Source organism: Melopsittacus undulatus, chromosome 9 (genome assembly GCF_012275295.1).
Source record: "Melopsittacus undulatus isolate bMelUnd1 chromosome 9, bMelUnd1.mat.Z, whole genome shotgun sequence".
Classification (NCBI taxonomy): Eukaryota; Metazoa; Chordata; class Aves; order Psittaciformes; family Psittaculidae; genus Melopsittacus; species Melopsittacus undulatus.
In genome coordinates this window covers 21,846,724-21,871,377 of record NC_047535.1, presented here as the reverse complement: position 1 = coordinate 21,871,377, position 24,654 = coordinate 21,846,724, and the positions used below count along the sequence as shown (strand labels likewise).

At 38.6% G+C, this 24,654-nt stretch overlaps 1 protein-coding gene across 2 annotated transcripts in view; it reads right to left on the bottom strand.

The window, feature by feature from the left end:
- Positions 1–24,654, bottom strand: part of SLC12A1 (solute carrier family 12 member 1) — a 48,081-nt gene that overhangs the window by 15,859 nt on the left and 7,568 nt on the right. Inside the window, exons 4-19 of one of the 2 annotated variants that reach the window (XM_005145873.1) lie at positions 22,024–22,119; positions 20,491–20,630; positions 19,797–19,907; positions 18,739–18,850; positions 18,117–18,244; positions 15,877–15,961; positions 14,045–14,196; positions 12,347–12,454; positions 11,469–11,592; positions 10,418–10,519; positions 8,441–8,596; positions 6,034–6,133; positions 5,836–5,947; positions 4,251–4,391; positions 2,282–2,388; positions 1,345–1,427 (exon numbers count right to left, since the gene is read on the bottom strand). In XM_005145873.1, the coding sequence (XP_005145930.1) occupies positions 1,345–1,427; positions 2,282–2,388; positions 4,251–4,391; positions 5,836–5,947; positions 6,034–6,133; positions 8,441–8,596; positions 10,418–10,519; positions 11,469–11,592; positions 12,347–12,454; positions 14,045–14,196; positions 15,877–15,961; positions 18,117–18,244; positions 18,739–18,850; positions 19,797–19,907; positions 20,491–20,630; positions 22,024–22,119 (1,857 nt within the window). Of the gene's footprint in view, positions 1–1,344; positions 1,428–2,281; positions 2,389–4,250; positions 4,392–5,835; positions 5,948–6,033; positions 6,134–8,440; positions 8,597–10,417; positions 10,520–11,468; positions 11,593–12,346; positions 12,455–14,044; positions 14,197–15,876; positions 15,962–18,116; positions 18,245–18,738; positions 18,851–19,796; positions 19,908–20,490; positions 20,631–21,303; positions 21,400–22,023; positions 22,120–24,654 lie in introns of both variants that reach the window. The other variant, XM_005145874.1, reaches the window with a different exon arrangement.

The following is a 24,654-nucleotide window of genomic DNA, read 5'->3' as shown; positions in this document are numbered from 1 at the left end:
GCAAAGAAACAGGCAGATCTCTTTCAGATATCAACATGGAGGAGGGAAAAAAAAAAACCCACATGATTAGTTTGGGTTTTTTTCCATAAGTCCCTGTAGTTTTGCCCCATAGCTCTGCGCACACACAGCAAGCTGCCATTCTGCTGGGTGCTCATTTACCCTTGCTTCTTAAAGGAGTCTCTGGCGCCTTTTAAATCTAAGACGTGATTTGCTTTTGAGAGTTGCCTCATCATAGAATCTGCCGTCTTTAATGAAGAGTTGGGTTTGCTTATAATTAGCAAAGGCACTTACGTCCTTTCTGCATGTTCTCCCCAGCAGGTATGAGTGTGGTCTGTGTCTCTGGGAAACGGGATAAGCTGGAGGCAGGTTTGCAGCAGGCGGCAGCAAAGAGTTGCCAGTCTTTTTACACTTGCCTGTGTTCCTGGTCTGCAGATTTTATTTCATTTATAATTCAAAACATTTATCTGCTGTGGAGGACAAGGGATGCTAGGAATAATGTGCAGGTTTAGGTGGTATCTGTCTGTTCAAGTGGCCAAACTTTTGAGAAGTGAGAAAATTGTTGTACTGAAAACCTAGAGAATTGTTCTGGTGGGTTTTTTCTATGGAGTCATGCTCTCCCCAGGGTACCTGAGGAACCAGTTACCAGTAACAATAACTCTGTGTCCTGAAAAAGAAAATCGAAGGCCACCATTGTATGTCACTCTTGGAAACCCTTCATTTAGATGCAGCTTCCTGCATGCTGTCTTTGTCCATGCAGATGGCATGTCTCCCTGACTGGCTGTGGTGTGGTGGGAGGTTTTCCTTTTCCCCCTCAGATACACACCACTAACCTAAGGAAGGATGAACAAAAAGGTGAAAAATAGAACTGGTGTTTTCTGTGGATTCCAAATTTTTGCATGGGTTGGAATTTTCTGGGTCTCAGCATTCCACACATGTGGTACCAAAAGTGCAGCTTTCTGGTTCCCACTATTCTCGGAGATCTTGAATAGGCAGAGGGAGGAGGATGTATCAAGAGCAGGAAGGAAACATGCCAGAGTGACTTGTTGCTGTGGCACAGCATGATTTTACTGCATTAGTCTCTGCCTGTGGTGGAAGTGCTTTGGGAATTGAGTTCTTTGTTGTGCAGAGCCCCTTACAGTCTGAGGCTTGGCCACCTTCTGTCACTACCAGTGATTCAGCAAGGATTTTGGGCAGGACTGAAACAGCAGAAGCAGTAACCATGGAAGTTACAGATGTAGGAGCTACTCTAGAGACCAGGCAGTGACTCTCAGAGTTTCGACCAGATTCCTTCTTATGCTAAGCATGTAATCTGCATAGATATTCAGCTGCTGAGTCACCACATACCTTGAACCTGGAGGACCTGGGATATATCAAATCCTTGGCTAATTCTGACAATAATCATTCCAAGCTCAAAATCAAAGGCATCACTGAAAAGGAAGGAAGAGTAAATATTCTTTAGCATTATGCATGTTAGCGAGGAAAGCTACTTTGAGCAGATCAGTCCCAGGGACGTGTTATTGGCATGTATTAGGCTGCTGTAGGTAAAACTGCAGAAGGAGCTGCCTAAGTAAGCTTAAGTACTATCAGCTTTCTTCCCTTACTTAAAAGAAGGGTATCACTGGGCATGGGAACAGGTAGGCTATTGCTGAAATGGGTCTTTCTGACAATGCTGTTTAGGATCTAGGTTGCCATTGGATAATTTTTTTCTCCTTTCTCAGAGGACAGAACAAAGCTGGGCTGGCCTTAGTTTTCTTTCACTCAATGCAGCTTTACAGCGGAATTTTGAGGAAGAATCCATGAGAAGCCTGTTTCTAAATGACTGTTTCCTACCTAAATCCCAACCCACAGAGCCTGCTGAGCTGTAGGCACACGTGAGATTTGAAGCAAGGCTCTTCCTCTGTCTCCTAGGCTTAAAAAAAGAATTCCACAATGTCCTCTTATTCCCTAAGAGAATGTATGTACATTATAGGTTGTTTTTCTCTGAGCTCCTGCTGACTAAAAATGAGAAAATGAAGTTCTGCAAAAGCATTGTTGACAGCAGTGCAGCTTCTTTATGTAGCATTGTCAGACCACATCAGCTCTGACAGGACCAGGTGTTTGCTAGGTAGGTCTCACTATGTGTGTGAAGCCAAGAAGCCTTTTTTAATGGGCAGAAACCTCTGTTACAGGGCTAACATGTGAACCCAGATTTGTAGGTATTGTTTACATTGTTTCTATACATCAAATTCTATATGTGAATGCTATATTAATCTAGACTAAGAGGAATAAAAAAGGGACTTACTGTATAACACCCACATAGTTTTCAACTTGCGTAGCAGTGGCATTTCTCCAGTCCTTCTTAAATCCAATCACCAAGGTATTTGGTTTCATTCTACCCAACCCCGAGGCCTAGCAATATTAAAACACTGCTTAAGAAGGTATACACACATGCATTTACTGTAAATGAAAAGTAATGGCAAAAGATAACTGAAGCAATGTTCTGGAGACACTTACAATGAGATTGCATTTAATGAATGTCCTTCATGCTCATACCCATGCAGAAAGCAGAAAGATTAGCTCTAAATCATTCCAACTATAAATTATTTTAGATGACACAAATGTAGTTTTGCTAAATTAGCATTCATTTGCATTTCTTCTGACATGTTCTCATTAAAATGGTTCAATAACTTGGAATCAAGAGAGAGTTCAAGCACTGTTTGTATGCTCATTCTAACATAATAGCATAAAACTCTTATCAGATTTGGAATACTCAGTAGATGAACTGGGTCTGAAATCTCTTAAAACACTTCAGATATGCAGAGAAGGCATATCCTTTTAAACATATAATGTTGGGGGTCTTTTGCCTTGAACTTAGGAAGTGTTGCCATTCTGTTTGCTGTATTCTTTCCAAAAGATTATTCAAAATTAGTTGAGCATGCTTTACAGGTAAAGTTCATAATCGGGAAGAACAAATGGTTTGTCAAGACATTAGATTGCCTCCAAAACTGGGCCTGGATGCTAAAACCTGAACAAGTAAGGGTTATCAGATCTAGATTCAGCTAACCTAATTTTTACAAAAATCTAAATATGCAACATACTGGGAACCTTCAGGAGACCCACAAATACACCAGCTTGTCATGTTGTTACACTTGCCAATTTTTACTATTAGCAAAAAGAAAATAGGTAAAAACTGTTGGAACCTTGGTGGTTTCTGGGTTTTTCTTTGGGTAGCACTGATACATCTGCACTATTTACATGAATAGTTGGTTGGCAGAGCAGTGCAGATATCTTTAAGTTACAATAATTATGATGTGACTTTCCTCTGTTTGCTGGAAGGCAATTATCTGTGGTCCAGTAGTTCACTTTGGCAATAGTGTTCAAGTAGTAATGGAAAGGAAGAGATCATCAGACTGTAACAGTTCTCAAAAACATCAGAAGGATCTCCTACTGAGAGAATGTATAAACCCAAGAAGAAGTGTCCTTGTGAGGCTTTGATAGAACAAAGGGATCTTTATTAATGCTTAACGTCTTGCTCAATTGTACTGTTCATTCAGCAAGTGTACAAAGAACCCTGGTAGGGTATTTTAGTCAATTCCCTACTGTCTCAGTTTGCACTGTTGTCTTTTCAGCATCAGTGTATTTTGTGCAAAGGATGGGAATTTTCTCTACATTTTGCCTCCGTACCTGTATATTTAAATATTCATATGTATGAGAGAGGGAGATGGGAAATATGAAAACAGCACCTCTGTGCCTTTATTAAGGCCATTTTAAATGGACTGTTGGAAATGATCTGCTGTGTTCTTAGAGTAATAGAAAAATATTGCAGAGTCTTTTATTTAGATGACATTTTCTCTGTTTGCAGAAAATGTATATTACATATTTTCAGTCTTCAATTAATGCAAAAATATTCTCAGGTGTTTAATATGCTGCATAATACCAAACAATCGACTTGATTTGAAGTGTATCAAGTGTCGGCTGCAAAGACATTCAAATGTTGCCCTGTAACTGCCTCTCTTTATTTTTTTTAATAATAATATTTTGTTCATTTAGAAGAGAATCAGTCTGCCTTGTCTCATATGTCCATAGCCTAGAATGAGACATCTTTATTAAATAACCTGTAATACAATATACACGTACCCCAGAATGCCCTTTCTGTTTATAACGTTATTCACATACACACAGGACTTCTTAACAAGTAAACAGTAATGCTTTACATGAAAGGATGCTTTGATGTAACACTCATCTATGTGTTCTGTAAACAAAAAGCTTACTTGAAGTAGACTTTTGACTCCATCTCTGAAGCTGTCAGCTGCCACTGCTGTATAAAAGGCTTTTCTTTTGTTCTTTGTGAGCCAAGCCTGCTTTTTTGCCATGCCACTGTTCATCTCCTTAATACACAGCTTGCGTGGTCCCTGCATGATACAATAAAATACTATTAAGAAGGCTTTGTATTATACATCACATGATGATTTTGAAGGAGTTACCTAGTCTGCTATGGGAGCAAACAAAGAGAGTCAGAAAAATAAATTTCCAAAAAGGGGCTGCAGAGATTCAGCCCTTTGAAAAGATCTGTGCAGCTACCATAATTCACATTCTGTTCAAGAGGGCTGAGGCTGCTAATGCTACTTAAATATAGTGGTTTTGACAGAAAGAAGGACTACTATGGATTGTAACATCTTATAAAAATATCTAAGGTACAATGAAGCATCCTGGTGTGAATAAGGTCCTTCCCTTACATAGTCAAGTCAGGGAAGGACCTTATTCACACCAGGATCTATGTAAACAAGTCTCAGCAGATCTAAATATATATGGTTATACTCCTTTCTGCTAATAGTAAGAGAAAAGAGAAATTGCCATACAATTAAATATGCAAATGCCTTTGTCACCAGGTTCTTCCAGTGGTCATCTGATAATTTAATGAGACAAAAGTCCAATGCATTCAGCTCTGGGGCCTCCAGGGTAAGGATATAGCTGCTGGAGTGAGTTCGGAGAAGGGCTATGAATATGATCAGGGGGCTGGAGCACCTCTCCTATGAACACAGGCTGAGAGAGCTGGGGTTGTTCAGTCTGGAGAAGAAAAGGCTCCAGGGAGACTTTTTGTGGTCTTTCAGAGGGACTTTTTACAAGGGCATGTAGGGACAGGACAAGGAGCAATGGCTTTAAACTAAAAGAGGGAGATTTATATTAGCTTATGAAGAAATCCTCTACTGTGAGGATAGTGAGACACTGGCACAGGGTGCCCAGAGAAGCTGTGGCTGCCTCATCCCTGGCAGGGGATTGGAACTGGATGAGCTTTAAAGTCCCTTCAGACACAAATCATTCTATGATCCTACACTTTCCAAGCCCCAGTGCTGCAAATCAGTGACAAAGCTGAAAATAAGACCTTTGGTAACTGGACTCTTGCACTATAATCCTTTAAGTTGTTTTTGTGTTTGGAGGTTTTTCTGGTTTTTTTTTTTGTAGTTGTTTTTGTTGGGTTGGGTTTTTAAAGCCTTGCTGTGTCCATTTAAAAAACCCAAACCAATCTTTCCTTATAATGCTTTATTTTTTTTCAAAATGGTTTTGGTCCATCTATTATGAACTCTGAAATACATCTCAATGAGGCATTTGCCAGCAGGCTCTGTATCACTTGATGGCTTTCTTGTCAAGACTTATGACAAAATTAATTCTTAATGCAGATCTCTTTCCTGGTCTGCACTGCCGCCCATCAGCACCAGTGAGAACATTGTGTGCTGAGTGAGAGTGGAGTGTGTAATGGAGATCTTGAGGTCCTCTCCAATCCTAACTATTCTATGATTCTATGATCTGCAGCACCCACTGGTGCTGGATTTTCAGTTTTATATGAGTTGACCTTACCGTGTACACTTCACAGCAGATGCACAGCCCATTGTTCTTTGTGAAAGTATGTGTGATGTCTAGCAGAGCAGGCCTGATCATAGGTGCTCCTGTTAGTGCTATGCACTGGGGTCTGTTAGGAGGAAAAAAGAGGTTGTATTTACTTGGATGATGTAGTCATTCAGAATAAGCCATTCTACTGTTCACTGGAAATCTTACCTGAAGTTTTTCACATGATCTTCCACTGTAGTTAATGCCAGAGCACTGTCTAAGGCATTAACATAGTAAAGAGCCTGGGTAGAAGAGCCCCAGTTTACATCTGCATATAGTAAAGATAAAGAATACGTATTAAACCATGGGCTTTTTCCCTGTACAAAGATTAGCAATCATGTTATATGTGAGCCAAAGCAGGGTATGTTCTCTCATGCTTTATAGATACAGAACTATCATTTTGTGCTTCATAATAGTATAGGCTTTGCTCATGTGATGCAAAAAAAACATGCAAATCACAGAATCCCAGGAGTTGGAAGGGACCTTGAAAGATCATCTAGTCCAACCCCCCTGCAAGAGCAGGGTAACCTAGAGTACATCACACAGGAACTTGTCCAGGCAGGCCTTGAATATCTCCAACACAGGAGACTCCACAACCTCTCTGGGCAACCTGTTCCAGTGCTCTGTCACTCTTACAGTAAAGAAGTTCTTCCTGATGTTAACGTGGAACCTCCTATGCTCCAGTTTACACCCATTGCCCCTTGTCCTACCACTGGATATCACTGAAAAAAGCCTAGCTCCATCATCCTGACACCCACCCTTTACATATTTGTAAACACTGATGAGGTCACCCCTCAGTCTCCTCTTCTCCAAGCTAAAGAGACTCAGCTCCCCCAGTCTCTCTTCACAAGGGAGATGTTCCACTCCCTTAATCATCTCTGTGGCTCTGCACTGGACTCTTTCAAGCAATTCCCTGTCCTTCTTGAACTGAGGGGCCCAGAACTGGACACAATATTCCATAATTTCATGCTTTATGTAAAAATTGGAGGGAATGTTCTTCCTCTGCTTAGAAACTGTTTTCTTCTCTGTTCCATTAACTTTGCATTATTCTCCCATGTATAAAATCATGTATTTGCTGTGGGATTTCAGGAAGGTCAAATTAGACCAGTAGGATGAATGCTGCTAGGTCAAATTAGCTCTGTTCTATTAAGGCCTAAAATTGTTATTGAAAACCTGTTTTGACATACATGTATTTTCTCATTATTGTGCAGTTGTTTGGTGGATGAAGACAGATAAGAAACAGCTTTCCATGCTTTGAGATCTATATGAATGCAGCTCAAGTCCCATTATGCTAAGATACAAAGCTAATACTTAGTGCATGTGGAGGTTTGTGTATAGATCATCTTATCTAAGTGCTGAGCAAAAGTCACTGTCTTAAAGAGAAGGAGATAGCTTTCGTACAGTGTTTTTAGTGAATTTAACCAAGCTTTAAGCTGCTAGTTTGCAGCAAGGACACATCTACTGGAAAGGGTAGATATCCTCAAACGCTTTTGACAACTGTCTTATCACAGGTGCATTTTTGTACAGCTGATGATATTTACAGCAAGAGAACCATAGACCATCCCATTGGGTATGAGAGCACAGATAGTGCAGCAATATACACAGAAAAGAGTAACACAAGCTCAGGCCAGGTGTTGCTGTCCCAAGCTAGGTGCAATAAAAGCATATCTTTTGCTGGGAAACTTGCCTCTTTTGTTTGTGTTATTATTTTTTCTACCGTAGAAGTAATTCAGATGGTTAGCACTGAAATCTGGACCTGGTTTCAGACCTGTTCAGTCTGGAGAAGAAAAGGCTCCAGGGAGACTTATTGTGGTCTTTCAGTACCTTGAGCATGGCTACAGGAAATATGGAGAGGGACTTTTTACAAGGGCATGTAAGGATAAGACAAGGGGCAATGGCTTCAAACTAAAAGAGGGAGATTTATATTAGCTTATGAAGAAATCCTCTACTGTGAGGATAGTGAGACATATATCTAGTGTCCTAGATACGGATAACCACTCTGTCTAATCTTGTACTAGTGTTGTATTGGCACACAGATTTCTGAGGACAGCTCCTGTGATCTGCTGAGGTACTAAGCAGTTTTTTCCAGGAGTAAAGTGCCCATCGTTCTTGATTTACTGAGGAATCGTAAGGAGTTGCTGGAGGATGATCAGTTCATGAATAGTTCAGCTTGCATATTTGTTGTAGAATGGGTAGCAGGTTTACATTTTGAGTGAGGGCCCCAGATAAGTTAGCTAAGAACACAGCAAAATTCACATGTGTGGTTGGAAAAATATTATGAGTAAATTAAATTTTATTCAAATAAAAGCCCAAATGTAGTGAAGACATAGTAGGAATAAACCTGTATGCTGCAATGTTTACACAACCCTCTGAACCATACTCAAAGTGTCTGTTAAACAGGCAAAATTCACCATACAATCATCTTAATCTGTATTATATACAGTGGGATATAATGGGATATAAAGAAAGTATTGGAGAAAAAGCAATGTCTTATTCTGTAAGCAGGATTAATTCCTGTAAAATTCAGTCTGGCTGTATAACACATACACAAAACAATAGTGATTCATGCCCTTACCTGGTTTCTTATATGTTACATAAATATACAGAAAGAGCTCAATGGCGTAAGTGATGAGCGCTGCCCACCAGTTGATGACAAACATGACACCACAGCACAACAGGGCTCCAAAGAGTGACACCCACATGTTATAATATCTGAATGCAGGTCTCCAGCCTGTTTAAAGAGAATTGAGGAAGTTGGAAAAGCATAAAATACATAGATCCATTGATTCTTTTGCATGTACAAACCCATCTACAGTTTGTTTCTGTCTCTGGCAGAAGGGGTGGGAGTGGTATGTGCAAATTCTTGGGCACTGTATAAACAGATACTTTCAGGTGTTTGCTGAAGTAGATTTCTATACATATGAAGTACTGGGTCTTACAAGGTTTTTACTACAAACCTTTTTCAACTGCATTGTCCAGACTGGCTTTGAGTAGCCATTCTGGGTTTATGTATTTTTTTTGCCAAATTAAAGTTCACTGGTTCAGAACTGAAAATAGATTTTCCTGTAACTCCAGGTAATTGGCTACTGTGTCCTTTTGATGCATATTCATAAAACTTCTTAATGGGAGTTAACATTTGCTGAGAGGAGAGTTTTATCCCAATACCATAAGTGCACCTGCCTTAAACTTGGAAATTGCCTGGCCTCACTGCAGAAAAATAAAATCATTTGCAATTGACTTTAAAAAGACACTATTCCTGCTGCTCTTCAGCTGCAGTACCGAATCCATCCCCTGCTAGCAATTAAAATGATGAGGCAAGCAGTGAACCTCCATGGGTTGCAGGTCTCTGCCAGGTGTTCTACAGAGCAGACTCTTTGGAGAAGGGAAAAAACACAGAAGAGGCTAAGCAACCCTATCTTGAATCATCTTTGTAATGAGGGAATGGGAAGGTCCTGCTGTGAAGAAATTTGTTGGCCTGCAGCCTTGCAATTATGATAATCTATCACTTAATTGGCAGAAAATAACTGGAGGAAATGAGAAAAGAAAAATGGCTGCAGTTTTGTTTGAAATGTTAAGACACAGATGAAGTCTACAGAGGTAATTTTTACTCGGCTCCAAGGCTGTCTGTAGCAGATCTGCATTTGTTCAGCTGTGCAGGTAATTAGCAGAAGTGTTCATCTTTTCTGCCCTGTGAACAAATGGCACCATGCAGATCTATAGGAAGGAAGCTGATGGAGGTATTAATGTCACTACTGCAGTTTCTTCACACTGGAAGTAAAAAATGTATTCCTCACTCCTTGAATTGAATAATTGATTCACAATGTCAGGAAATTGTCTTTCCTGTGTGCTAAAACCAGTGTTGCTCAGATGATTGACTTTAGTCCTTCAGGTATCACCCCTTCATTCATAAAGTTAGAATCATAGAATCATAGATTATGAGAATTATTTTGCTGTGGTGATGCACAAGCCTGAAAGCCAGTATGTTCCTTTGCTGCCCAAATGTGCTAGCCTTGAAAAGGTCCTCATTTCACCTCACCTTACAATTCTGCTACTAGCAACTACAGAGCTCTGCAGGTGGACCTGTTCTTGTTCTACATGCTCTCTTCCACACAGTCTCCTTTCTAATGCAATTACTGTTCTTATGAACCTTCCTGTAAATTTCACTGTAGATTTGGAGAAGGGCATAACAGGTCCCCACTATACCTTGCTTGCTTTATGTGGCTAGAGTTGGCATAGATTTTTATCCACCCACATTGTGTGATAGTGAGGAGGTAAAAACACCCTGAGGAGGAACTTTGCTGCTGCAGTGGGATCCACCAAAGTCTTTTTCATCCTGTAAAACTGTAAGGATTGTAAGGACTAGACCCTTTATTTTTTATCTTTTGAACACAGATAAAATCTCATCATATTCCATGAGAGCAATAAAACCTCATATCACATAGCTTCGGTATTTTACAGGAACTGCAGCTTTCTCTGACATACAGTCAAAACCTTGCAGAGATCAGGCTGTGAAGCCAACATCTAAATCATCGGTGAATGCAGACTCACTCACCTGGAGATTTTGCGTATGAGGCGTGAAAACAGGAGAAATTAATCAAAGCATATGAAGCCAGGAAGAAATTGGAGATGATGGGAGCAATGGTATTCAGTTCAGCTGCAAGACAGACAGACACAAGTCAGACATAGGCACTAGTTCCCTAGACTGTGGATAGCTTTTTCCTGATGATGTATTAAATCTGTCAGATTTTTGGGCACTGTCAGAATTTGTCTTCCAGAAATAGCTTGGGTATTTTCCTGTGATACTAATTTAAGGCCACCTTGATCTATCTTCATTCATATTGAGTAGTGTCTGCTGATGCTCATTTTAATAATATGGTGTGCTATGCAAAGTTGTACTTGATACTCTGATTCTACAGACTGGCTCTTAATGATGTAGAGTTGGTGTAAATTTCAGAATTAATTCATATTTAATTGAAAGGACAGATGCATTTTATGAAAGACACAGAGTTAAAACTTACTGTTTTGCCTTTTAAATGGTAATCTGAATTTTCTATACTGAACTTCCTGTTTGCTTCATGTCACATAGTTTGCATTTCAAATCTTGGAAAAACTAATCTTAAAAATCCCCTAAATATGACAGCAGGGATTTTCTACCACCACTGCTGGCAAACTGGGATTTGCTTTGGGGCTGACTGTGTGGAAGGCTTGGCAGAGTAGGCTTCCTAATTAGCTCAGAATTACCTTAGAGCTTTGTCCAGTACAAACTGGAAAACTATTTTCAAAGTTGGTGACTTTGCCTTATGTGATGAAGTTCTAAGCACTGCCCTCTTCCAGCAAGTGAACAGGAATTGCACCTATTCTGCACCTTTGAAAATGAGGCTGTGGTGGCATTACTAGAGATATTACTAGACTGCTGTTTTGGGAGTTTTTTTGTCCTAATTAAGAATAATGGAATTGCTACCAAGGCTTTGAGTGCGCTTGGGCTTATGTCAGAGCTTACCTAACTGGAAATTTTTCCAGCCATAGCTAAGAATTGCATTAAATTATCACTTCATACCATTTCAGAACATGAGATCATAGTGGTTGTGTAACAATATACAGACCAATCAAAATGAATGCCATAGCGATCACGAAAGTGAGAACATATCCTCTGATGGGCTCGTTGTTTTTTCCATATCCTTTGGCAAAGAAGTGGAGCCCTGTGTAGACGTTGTCCTTGCAAAGAGCCTGGTAGATAAACCAGAACTTAATTCTGTTAGGCAGTGCTTTCTTGCATCAGAAGTTGTTTGTTGTCTGTGAGTGACAGTTTCCTAAGCTTTTGCTTTGCTTCTAGTACATCTACTGCTATGGTATGTAAATATTCAAATAAGGTGATATCCTGCTATATTATTACTATATGTGGGAAACAGAATCACAGCCATTCCATATTTATTCAGTGCTTTAAAGAAAAGATGAACTGAATAGCTAAATAGAATCTAAACTGGGGGAAACTGAAGCACAAATCACTGGTTTGGTGTAAGTTGTGCAGGTTATCTCTCTGTCCCATACCCTCTGTTCCCATTCTGTCCACATTGCTGCTGCCCACACAGATTCTGGATAGCCTGTTTGAGCATATCTGCCAGCACCTGAATTTTATGGGCCTGAGGGCTCCTTCATATTGCTGCCACTCCTGTGCTTACAGGATGGTTTTCTATAAGAAGATAGAAGTGGTCCTGAAAGTATCCTTGAAACTATCTATAACAAGCACACATATATGCTGTAGCAAAGCTGAGCTTTGACTAAAGGAACATTATCACCCTATGAGGGTGATAAGACTTGCCTATTTCTGCAGAAGAACATTCTGCAAACTTTTTCCCTGCCTCTTCCTCCCAAGTCTGCAAGTGTTGTTTAAACATATATCACATTTGGCACATAGAGTTCAACTAAATTGTATGTATTTGAAGTAAAACAGAGTAAAATTAAATGGATAATTTAATTTTACCTGGAAAACTTTGGGTGCACTGACAAGAGATGCTAGAGCTGATGACAGAGTAGCAGAAAAGATGCCAGCTGTGATGAGAGGACCAAAACCAGACACCATGCTCATCACCTTTGAGCAAAAAAAAGAGGGGAAGATAATAGTCAGGCTTGCATTTGGATATACCTTTTGACCACAGACCCATTTAAGTAATCAGTTCCTACATGTTTCTGCTTTTCACAGTTCTAAATTCAATATGCTACAAATCAGCTGTGAAGTAGGGAAATACTATTATTCCTGTTTTAGAAAAGCAATGGAACCATAGTCAAATTTTTGTACAAGTATACAGCTGTCTGCTGGGGCAGGTGAGTACTCTCTGAGATTTTCTCACCTTCTTTACTAACTGGTTGCTGTAAATAACAGCCTCTACTTGATGGGTAAACAGTGTGTAGCAAAAAGTGTAAATGGAAATGGCAGGAAAAAGCACCAAAGTATAAAATGTGGTTGGAGGTCCTTGCTTTGGTTTGGTAAGATTTTTTTTCCTTGATTATTTAACATGGCTAAAAAGAGAGAAAATGCCTGAATGTACTGGCTTAGTAGTAGTGCTGGATACAGTAATGAGGCCTCCCTTAGGCCTCCCAGGGGGGCTGCACTGGCCTCTGCAACTACTGAAACAAAAGAGTTGTTGAGAAACACCAGACAAGAAAGCTAAAAGATGAAGTGGACAGCTGTGATTGCCAGATGCTTTTTGGTGCGTAGGAAGTACTCCAGGAAAGAAACCAGTTAATTCTGCAGATCTGTCAGATGAAGACATATTTGTTTTCTGGCTTTAGTCTGGCAAAGATAACTGCACAAAGTTAAAACTGTTTGGCTGTAGGGAGGTCACCTATTTTAAGGATCACTGTGGGCCTGGGTAGCTAAACTGAGGTGGGAGTGGGCACAACAAATGATAAAGAAAGGAAGGAAAAGCAGTCTCTGACAGGAGCAGCATATCCCTTTTAAGGTGGTTACCCAGCCCTGTCATTTAGCAGAGCCAGCTGGGAAAAAAGCAAGTGGCTTTAAACACTGCAAATGACTACTTGAAAAGCAAGTGCAGGTGGGTGGTGAGCTCCTCTCGGTCCTGAAGCACAGGAGCTGAACAGGCATTTGGGGTTGTCAGGCTGCAGAAGAACTGCTTTACTTTGATGCTTTGCCTAAGCTTTATTTTGAAGAATATAAATGGCAGATAGTCTCTCTCTGGCCTAGGAGAAAGACCCTTTTACTTCTCACTTGATTTTTCACTCAACTATTTTTGGATACATTTTTTTAAGAAGTCAGAACTCTTTTATACTGTGGCACAAACCTTTAACAGTGACCGCAGCACCCCTGAAGTAAAATGTGTAAAGAGCAGTAAAGATGAGTTGCTTATCTAACAGGAGCATTGATGTCCCTGTTAAGTCTAGATTTTGAGTTTGAAGATGTTACAACATACACTGCAGGATGGTACTTGTTGAAAGAGGAGGTAAAGGTCTTACCACAGTGCTGGTAAGGCTAGCGATGGCCAGTATGAAGGTAATGTGGAATGCAGGGGACTTTTCCCTTTGATTATTCCTATAGATTTTTACTTGTTTTAGACAGAAGTGGATGTCCTGTTGCACTTAGTTGTCAGAAAACAATGGGTTTGCATGCTTGTATTTATAATCATAATCAATACATGAATATATATGTATTATCTCTTTAAACCTGAAAATTATTCATCAGCCCGTAATCACATGGCTGACTTGCACATCTGGAAAAATCATAGCCTAGGCCACAGGCAGATGATCCATTGCAGCTCATTCCAAGTAAAACTGTATCATTGATGTTCCCAGTAGCATCTCGTACAACGCAGGAGGCTGTGGAAACAAGGATATATTATTATTTTCCTTCTCTGTGACATCAGATGAATGTTCCTGGCACATTTTGACTTCTAGCTTGCACACGTTTTGTACAACTGCTGCCATAGTCTCATCCCAAAGACCAATATTTCATGTTGGGTAGAGACTACTTCCTCTAGTGTGGCTTAATTTCTCAAGTTATCTGTAAGCAAATATTTACTTCTGTTACTTTCAAAATAAACAGCCAGTTGACTAATGAGAACTAGCAGATATCTGAGACTACAGAACCAGACAGAGATCAATAATAAATTAACTAACTCAGAAGTATACTGTTTGCCTGTGACTGCTTTTACAAGAGGAAACAGGTCAGTGAGTGCCCTAGGTATAGACACACACTTCTTTGTTTAACAAGGACACACAGTTGCTTTAGAGAGCCAGATCCTCAGCTGTTCAAGTTGTCATAGCCCTACCGATATCAGAATGGTTAAAAAAACTTTAAACAGGAGGAATTACCTATGTTCTTTTTGGTTTTATTAAAATTTATGTTGTCTTTTTCTGCTTGCCACCAGAAGAATCATACGGAGTTAACTTAGAGTGTTAATCTTAACATCTTTAGTGGCCAAAACATACATTTATATGGTATCTTCAAATGTGACAAAAATGTTGCTATTGAGTCCTAAAGTAATCATTACCTGTTTAACAAACAATATGAAAACAGAAACAAAAAAAAATCAAATTATTACACTGAAAAATGGACAGTTCTGAAGTTGAGATACAGCTATTGCCTGTGAGAACAGAACAATGCATTAACACAGATTTATAATAGAAAATGAAGAATGACTACTTCAGCTTTAATTGCAGGCAAAATTTAGATCCAAGTAGTGCAATAACCTGAGCTGCAGCTTGACTCAAGTACAAGAACCACAAAAGTCAGGAAGACTTTTGATTCATCTCACAGAAAAGGGAGTTCCCCTCAGGGCTTTCATGCAGCATTGAGGTATTTGCTCATAAGGAATAGTGTAATTTACAGCACTGTTTCTTACTGAACTACTAAAATAAGAAAAAAACACAGCTTTTTCTTGAACAGAGATTTATTGTATCCTTGTAATGAGAATTTAATTGCATGTTCCTCCAACACAGTTAATGGCTTCAGTACAGGTCTCCATTTTATTTTTGTGTCTGTTCTGTTGCATCACATTCTAACATTGTAAAGCACCTAACAATATAGTGCCTCTTCTTTAAGACAGGCAGTTGATTTCTGTCTTTGACATATAACATATGAACTATATGTTGCCCTGTTACTCATGAGTGCTCGTTAAGACAAGTGAGAGCAAAGTAGAAGCCATGTGAATTTTCATTGTGAATGAGGAGCAAAAGATCAGCAGATTGATCAGAGGTTCCTTTAGTCTTTGCTACGTTCATGGATACTATATGCTAGTGGCCTTTGTCACTGAATCTTTTGCACTGAGTGCAAAAGTAACAATACAAGTTATACAAAAGTCCAGCTGCCAAACAGGAACTTCTGTTTCTGCTGCTTGCCCCCTGGTGTTTTTACCTACAGTAAAAACAAAACAACTATCTCTCTAAATTATAAATCTACAAGATAAAAAAGTTGAGAGGTTAATCATTCATTTGCTTACCAGGCTTTCAAACTTTAACTGTATAAATTAAGACATGAAGCAGAGATTCTGTACTTACCTACACATACTGCAACGCCAATGTAAGCAACTGTTGTAATAACAATGGCCAGCATTGTTCCTTTGGGTATCGCACTTTGAGGATCCTGAAAACAAAGTAGTGATCCAGAAAACACTGTGAGTCTGTACGCTGCAGTCTGATTGCATTTGCATGCTAGGGAGTCCTGCCACACTATGAACTGAAGATACCTTTATAAGATTTTTAAATAAGTAGGGATTTACTGAGCTGAAAAATAATTGCAAAGTCATTTACTTTAGCTGCATAAGACCTTTTACCCTCAGATCATGGTGACATTAATTTACACAGTTCTGATGTGCATGTCTTAGGCCATTGTTTTTGTGGAGCCTCATGCTGCAATCTTAAACACTACAACATTAAATCTTAACTTCTTGCAGCTTAACAACTTTTAAATTTTATCAATAATTAAACACATATTTAATATGCTGTTAGCACTTTAGGGCCTGCTCCAAAACCCGCTGAAATTACTAGGAAGACTAGCTGTGTCTGTAAGCAGGCTTTGGACCAGGCCACTGCTTGAATGTGTAGTGGCTACAGAAGTGTATACATAGCTGTTCACAGTGAATTCTAGAGAAAGTTTGATTGGTAAATGTTACACTTTTTAAATACTTCATAACTTGTCTTTTAGATTTCTGGAGAGGATGGTTAATTTAATTAGATCTGTCTACTGTATCTAAACATGATCAGTGAGGAATCTGCAGCCTGGAGGACTTGGTAATAGAAATCCACTTATTGCCAGACTGAAACGACTGCAGACAGCCAACAGGAGAACTGTTTCCCTTGGTCTGCTCAGCCTCTTTCAAATAGCTTATGAAGGAAGTACTGCTGTTTTGGGAGCTTGCTATGTGTAGAGAGCACTGTACATAGCAAAAGAATTATTTTTGCTTGATAAAAGGGTGGAGATCGTGTGAGGCTGATTCAGTCTCACTGGGCAGAAGTACAATGTTTTGGGTTTTTTTTAATTAAAAATGGAATCTCGTAGATGCTCTTAGTATCTCAGTTTCTACAAATTTCTCTCTGCTGTTTCAAAAGCAGTCCTCTGAAAGCAAAGGAGATAAGGCATGCAGCTCAGTGTGAGGAAGAGAAATGGAACTGGCTGTCAGAGTTGGTAGGATCTGGTGAACTTGATTACTGTGCCACTACAGAAACAACAGACCTTTGTTTGAATCCCAAAGTTCTACAAGACAATGTGTCTGTATGGTAAAACCAAATAACTTATTTGACATGCTGGGGTTATCTAGGTGTAAGCTACAACTTTTTGGTGACTTTATTTTTCTTTGTGTGTGTTTTTGTTTGTTTGGCTTTTGTTGGTTTTTTTTCAGTATTAGATTGCAAGACTTGAGTTACGGATACCTCTGGTGCCTTTCAGAATTTCTTGTAATAGTACTAAGTGTTGCCTCACATTTACTGGAGATATTTTACCCAATGTTTTACTGAACTTTGCATTACTTAAGCTTTGCATTTAGCTTTAAACACTCTTTGCATTAAATACACTGTGGAAAGTTATGAAAACTAGAGGGCACTCAAAGGTAAAACTAAATTGCTTTCTCTAATTTAGCAGTATGTTTAGATATTGGAAATATCATCTTCCCACTGCTTTACAGCAAGAGTGGGCACTTCACAGAATCGCCACAGCAAGAGAATTGAGCACCTTTGGACCTCCTTTCCCTTCCTCTTTGACTTTTCTTTTGTCACATCTGCAAACCAGCAGTGTTTCCTTTGAGCAGCGGTAGTGACATGGGACTGGGACATACTTGCTTTCGTTACATGCTCTGTTTGCTCTGCCCTTCCTATGACCCTGAATAGAAAAAGCCAGTCTGCTGATTCTTGTGAGTACAGATGTGGGCTTTACAGGTATGCTTTTTTGGATGATGCTATAGGATATTTTGCAAGAGTGCCAAGAGATACACATGTAATTTCTCTTATGTAGTGTGCTGCTAGTGGACCATTAGTAATATATTATTACAGATTATTGAAACATGTTTTTAAATGATACCACAACCCAAACCTAAATGCAGTAGTTTCTGTAAATAGCCATAAGGTATTAGGAGAGAAAATGTGAACTGATTTTTTAAAATAATAAACCAGGTACTTTTAAAGGGAGACTTTTGCTTCCCAGAATAAAACATGATTTAAAACTGAATACAGTGTTGATTCTTAATTTGTTTTCTTGTTCTTTATTCAGCCTACAGCTAGTATTATGAAGATAATGAAATACATACTTTCAGATCTCCTGAGATATTGGCTCCTGCAAGAATGCCAGTGGCAGCTGGGAAAAAGATGGCAAACACCGAGAAAAACCCTTCTCCACTTCTGAAACCTGGTCCAAAGTTTTCTGCAAATATTGATGCTGCAAATATAGGTGAAAATTAAACATATCACCTTGATTTGATTCTAAAGTTCCTTAACGAAGGAGGTGAATAAGCTAGTCTTTCATGTCTGGAAAACTGGGTTTGGAACTGTCTCTTATCGTAAGCCAAGTGAATTTGATTTCCTTAGTCTGGTTCCCAGTAGGATGTGCTTGTCTGCATCTCAGAGCTACAGATCTGTATTGAAATGACAGGAGTGTCACTACATCGCTTGCACTTAGCTCTGTTCAAAGGTTTGTCTGTGCTCTGCAGATATATAAATGACTCAAGCTGCAGCTAAATGTGCTGTCAGCTTCAGCAGCAGAGAGACAGACTCAAAATTAAAGATGAAATAAAGTCCCTTGGTTTGCAAGCTTACTTAAACTCGGGTAGAAGGTGCTGATCTTGTGACCTTTTTCAATGGAATCCTTAACTTGGTATGAAGCCAAAAAGAACGCAGACTTACTATTTTATGATAGACAGTGAGGTTACTTGCCTTGGTAATTGAAAAAGCCTCTTGCCTTCTTTTCATTGCTGGTAGGAATGACTGTGCCAATAAAGAAGTTTGCAATGGCAACAAGGAGAACAATTAGAAGAATAACTTGAGCCTATTAATGGAAACAAAACCATGTTCCTTATTATTTAATTTGCATTGACTATGGAGATGGCTTTAGAGAAAGTTATTTGCATGTGTTCCCCATGACAGATTACTAATTTCTATAGCTTTTTTTAAATATCAGGCATCAAGATAGCTGAATCAGCTAATGAAAACAGCAGGTTTTACTAGGGGGCTATATAACTATATGAAATAGGTAGTTATAATTTACTTTTATGTTAGTTTCCTTACAAGAAGAGGCAAAATAAAATAGCTAATGCATTGCTATCAAGTGTAAGACATTTTTATATTGTTATAAAATTTGTTTGGTTGCAGTTGTCACTTCAAGGATTATAATATCTAATTATTTTTCTGATCTCCTTTACAAGTAGTTCTAGTCTTCATCACAGCAGAATGTAAAAATACAGGTGCTATTCTGTATCTGATTTCGATAGCTGTATTTCACCCTCTTAAGTATTTCCATTTTTGAACTTTTCTTTTTATAGGTGAAGGAATAACAGAAAACATTAGTGGTTAAGGTATGGTTACCAAATAGTGCTCTTCTGCTGAGTAGCGTGAATACAGTTGAGTGAGTACAGTGATAAAACTATATATTGTTTTTCCTACTGTTTATTCTGTCAAGCTGCATCAAAAATAAGGGCAAAAGGGGCACTTACCCAAGACACTAAATGATGCCATGAATTATAAAAATCAATATAATCAAGCTGTCAGCAGAACACAGACTTTCTCTTCCCTTCTAAATGTATGTACAGGGAAGAGCATGGAGTAATTGTGCTTTCATTGAAAGCAATATTAAACTACTATTGCTTCTAGAAAGATTAAGCATAAACTGAAACAGTGCTTTTGAAAATTCCACCTGTTGTATACCATTCCTCACACACAAATTCTTTACAGTATTCTAATATACTGCTTGCTTTCATGTACTTTTAAAGGTTTACCTTTGCTTCCCATTCCATGCCAGCAACAGAGATGCCGAGAAGACAGACAACAGTTATGGTACCTATAATTCGGATGTCATTGGACTCATCTACCATCAGTGTATCACTCTCCTGAAAGCAGTAATGAATGTTATTAGAACCAATCCTTCTCTGCCCTACTGGTGGGATCAGGTAATAAGGTGAAATAGAAAGCAGTGAGCTGTCAAACTTTCTGAGATCTGTGAAAATAGGTGTTTGGATTTTGTGTTCTGGCTGCCTCTTTGCAGCTGGTGTTATTTGGCTGCTTAATTGCGTGTCTGTTCCTTTTTTTTGATTTTGAGGTTCTTGTTGAGAAATGTGTGAAATATATTCATAAGGAAGAAATAATGGAGAAGCACTCTGGCATGTTCAGACAGACTAGCTTCTTGCTAAAGATGTCCCTCAAGCCTCAGCTAAAAAGTACCACCACTTAAATCTTTTATATAAACCAACCGAACAAGCAAAACCTAAACAAAAACCTAGAAATCATAGAATCGTAAAATAATTAGGGTTGGAAAGGACCTTAGGATCATCTAGTTCCAACCCCAAAATAAAGCCCCCCTCAAAAAAAACCAACCCCAACCCCTCCAAAACCCAAAACGTCTCAAGCAACAAAAAAATCCTTCACAAAACAAGCCCCCCAATTCAGTCATATACATGAGACATTTACATTTACCTTAAGAAGTTCTACAACTGTTTCAGCAAATCCAACTACATACATAGCAACTGCCACTGCATTCGCAAACGCAAAGATAAGTCCTATAGATCCACCAAACTCTGGGCCTAGACTTCTGGAGATCAAATAGTATGCTCCACCTGCAGACAGAAATGATTGCTATTTCAGCACAGCTGCATGTTCAGGTTCTTCTCATTTTTCTCACACAAATAATACCTCAGGAATCTCTGCATTTAGCCTAACAAACATTATTTGCACTATAGTAATAGAGAACACTGATTAAAAAAAGGAATTTGCTTTGTACTGATTCTGCCTCCAGACCCTTCTGTATGCCCTTCAATTGCAAAAATCTTTTATTAGCATGTGAAACCAGACCTTCAAATAATTTTTCATGATGCATAGTATACTAACACAGCAGAAAGAACCTTACTTTCAGACAGATTCTAACTTACTTGGGTCTATCCCAATGTTAGCATGAAAGACCATATTCTGTGGCACATTGTTAAAGCTCTTGCATAGTGATACAGTGAATCTTTTTTGCTTAAATGGATAATGGATTTTTTGCATAAAGCACCATAAATGGAGCATATTACTTTCTCATTTAATTCTTTCATCTTATCTCACTGACACTTTATTATCAGGAAGTGTTTAAGATTATATACATTAAGATTATATACATTTACTGTTAACCCATTGAAAGAGATCACTCATTTATTTATTATCGCTTTGCTTATAAATTATCTCAATTTCTTTTTTCTTTTCCTAATACAAATCTGCAGATTTTTTTATTTTTCATGAGATCATATTACTTACCTCCTCTTACTACTCCATTAGTGCAAATGGCAGACATGGAGATACCTGTTAATGTCGTTACTACTACACTCAGACCAATAACTATGATTCCAAGACCTGAAAGATCCGAAGAAGAAAGTGTATATTCAAATGTTTTCCTTAAATGACATAGTAAGAACTTGCCATTTCCCAGAGAGACTAGAGCAGACCAGTTATTACTTTTAGGATCTGAAATGCACTAAACCTTTGTTTCATAAAATACCTGACTTGCACTTTCCCGACAAAATTATTTACTCATCTTCCAAGGAGTGGCTGAAATGTAAGGAGTTTTATAAAGAAGGAATTAAAGTGAAGGTATCCACTGATCTCCATCAATCTTTAAAATGAGAGGAAGAGATGTCTCAGGTTCAGTTTGTCCAAGGATGTCCAACCTGAAATGCTCTGAATAAGAAAGACCTGCTGAAAGGTAAGAAAAGAACTTGAAAAGCCAGAAGCCATATCTCACTCAGCAGTAGGCAAGAACATCTGAAATGTACTTCAAAAACTGAACTGAAATTTGGGGTTGTTAACAGTGACAACTCAGTCATGCCATAAATCGTGATTAGAGGTGGCTAGAATTGTTACCTTCTGGTTCCTTTAGTTGTGCCATTTGGTTTATCATCCTTCTGGTTTGTCTCATATGAAAATAATACATAAAGACCTTTTTGGGCTCAAAAGCATTAGTAACCCTAAGATTTTTACCTCCACGGATAAACCCATTAGTTGCTATTGCAGAAGTTGACAACCCAGTAATTGAGGTTACAATCGTGGCGAGAAGAATTATGATTACTCCAAGACCTGTCAGTAATAAGAAGATAAAATATTTTACTCATGTTCCATGATTCCTACAAATCATTCTCTTTAAATTGAATTTTCAGGCCAGAATTAGAGCAATAAACTGAAAAGATGGTTTGTTGACCACTTGCAGTTTCAGAACATTTCCAAGGAGTTCATGTCACAGTAGTAAATTATTCCCATCAGTGTTGAAGCAGTGATTCTTTCTGGGAGCAGTACCCTAGCCAAAATGATTTTTGAAGGCTGGAGGAAATGAGAAAACAAGTGTCCCTTGACATGAATGCTTATATCTCCCTTTAATATACTCCTGGGCTGTTTAAGTGAAGAGATTGATGCGTTAACCTTGTAAGAATGCTGCTGTCTTTCTTCAGTTAATTAGATGTTGAATCAGAGAAAGACTGACTGTATAGTTTCATAGAACATGAGGACAAAGAGTCTATCAAGTAGAGACTAGACCTGAGTGTGAGCCTTCTATACCCTTACATGCCAAGCTATCAGATGCTGTGGTTCTCCACTCTCTTGTCTCCCTCTTTCCTTGTAAAAAGTGATTTTACTCTTAACAGGACATAAACATAATTGAAGATGCCAATATTGCTTTAACAGGTGACCTGTAATATGTAATCTTAGAGTATTTTTATTTTTTTTAGCTAATATCAGAAAATTTTATCATCAAACAGAAATAACCAAACACCTGAACATCAGTGATAGGTGATTAGTTATAGGTGAGCTGGGTTTCAGTCTGAGTAGCATCTGAAATCTGAGTGTTTCCAGTCCTTGGCTATATAGTCAGGTTTCTGTTAACTTTATTAAACTGTGTTAGAAATGGGTGGAAGGTTCCTAGTATGATTTATAATCACAGATACATTGGTTAGAAGTGACTTCTGAAGGTCTGTAACAGCCTCCCAGTCATAGCAGAGCTATTGCCAACACAGGGTTAAATCAGTGATGACTTTGGCTAGCTGGATCTTGAAAACGTCCATGGACAAAGATCCCACCCACAGCCTCTTTGGATTATTTGCTCCAGGGCTATACTACCTGCCCAATGAAAAATATTTCTTTATGTACAAACTGGACATCCCAAGCTACAATTACAGCCACTGCTTCTGTTACATTTTCTGGCACTACCAAGAAGTGTTTTGGAACTACAGAACCAAATACTTTCTTGTTCCAATCCAGATTCTACCATTTCTATCTGGGGGGGGGGGGGGGGGGGGGGAGGGGGAACTGAAACAGTTACAGTTTGGTGTCAAATATGGAATCGGTTCTTAGTTTTATCTAAACTTATTAACACTTATGCAATGGCTGTCTTGTTTCCGTAAGATACGTAGGTCTTCAGCGTGGAACTGAAGATCATACACTGCTTGTAGCAATATTTATTGACCAGAGCTTTTCCAAATTAAAACTGTGATCCTGCAACTGCAAACGTATTGCTGTATCTGCTCCACTTCTACCTTCTGGCTTCCAGACCAGATTCCTTACTTTGATTCATACTGGATGTTGCATCCTAAGATTTTTCCAGGATTTTCTATTACATTTCACAATTCATGTTGTTTGTATATATATGCTACACAGGGTCAGATATTCTGCTAATTTGATGAGTTACAGCTGCTTGGGAAGGATTTAATGTTAATTAAAAAAAATATTTTAACATTTATGAAGACAAGTGCATCAAATAAAGTGATTGACCAAAATTTCAGTGTAATCTAACATAATGTAACAGAATTGTAGTGTTAAGGGCCAGATTTTCAGTTAACAGAAGCTTGATGGTTTTTCCTGCCTTTGGCTAACCATTCCATATACAGGTACAAATAGAGACTTTGGAGAGTCCCAGATTAGGTGGACATACCTAACTAGTTTTGTACCCAAAACCTTGTCAGGACTATGCTGTCCTTCTTTTCTCAGCTGGTAATAGGTGGAGAACCTTGTTGGAATGTTACATTTTTTTCCCCTTGTAAGAGCTTTTACCCAAGACAGCCCATCAGGATATGGAAATAATTGGGTTTTCTCTCTTTGGCCGTCAAATGATGGGGATATAAATGGTGCGCAGATGGTGGTTTAACTGACTCATTTAATTTCCATGTTAGTAGCATTACCTAGTGAAATCCCTGAGCTTTTGTGATGATGAGCTTCCGTCATTTTTCTCCTTAAGCAGCTTGACTAGGGACTTAAAGCTCATTGCTTAGAAGACATTCAGAAAATGCATTGAGAAATTATTCAAATGGAATTTGATGTTTCATTTTCGGAAGTAAAGTTAACCTCCTTACATAAGGCATGCAATTTTAAAAAGCAACAGCAGAGCAATAAACCATAAGAAAGGAGAGCCTGCTTATCAATGAATTTAAATGGTAAAATTAAATGTGAAAGCAGAAAGGCTGTAACTGATGTTGGTGCAAATTAATGTTAAAATCTGATTAAAATTTAGGTTGAAAACCAGGCATATGGCTGCTAAGTAAGTTGTTCGAAAACGAATTACTCTTGCCTATGGCTATTCTCACACCTCAAAACAAAGTAATACTTCTTGATGATCTCAATAAGTTA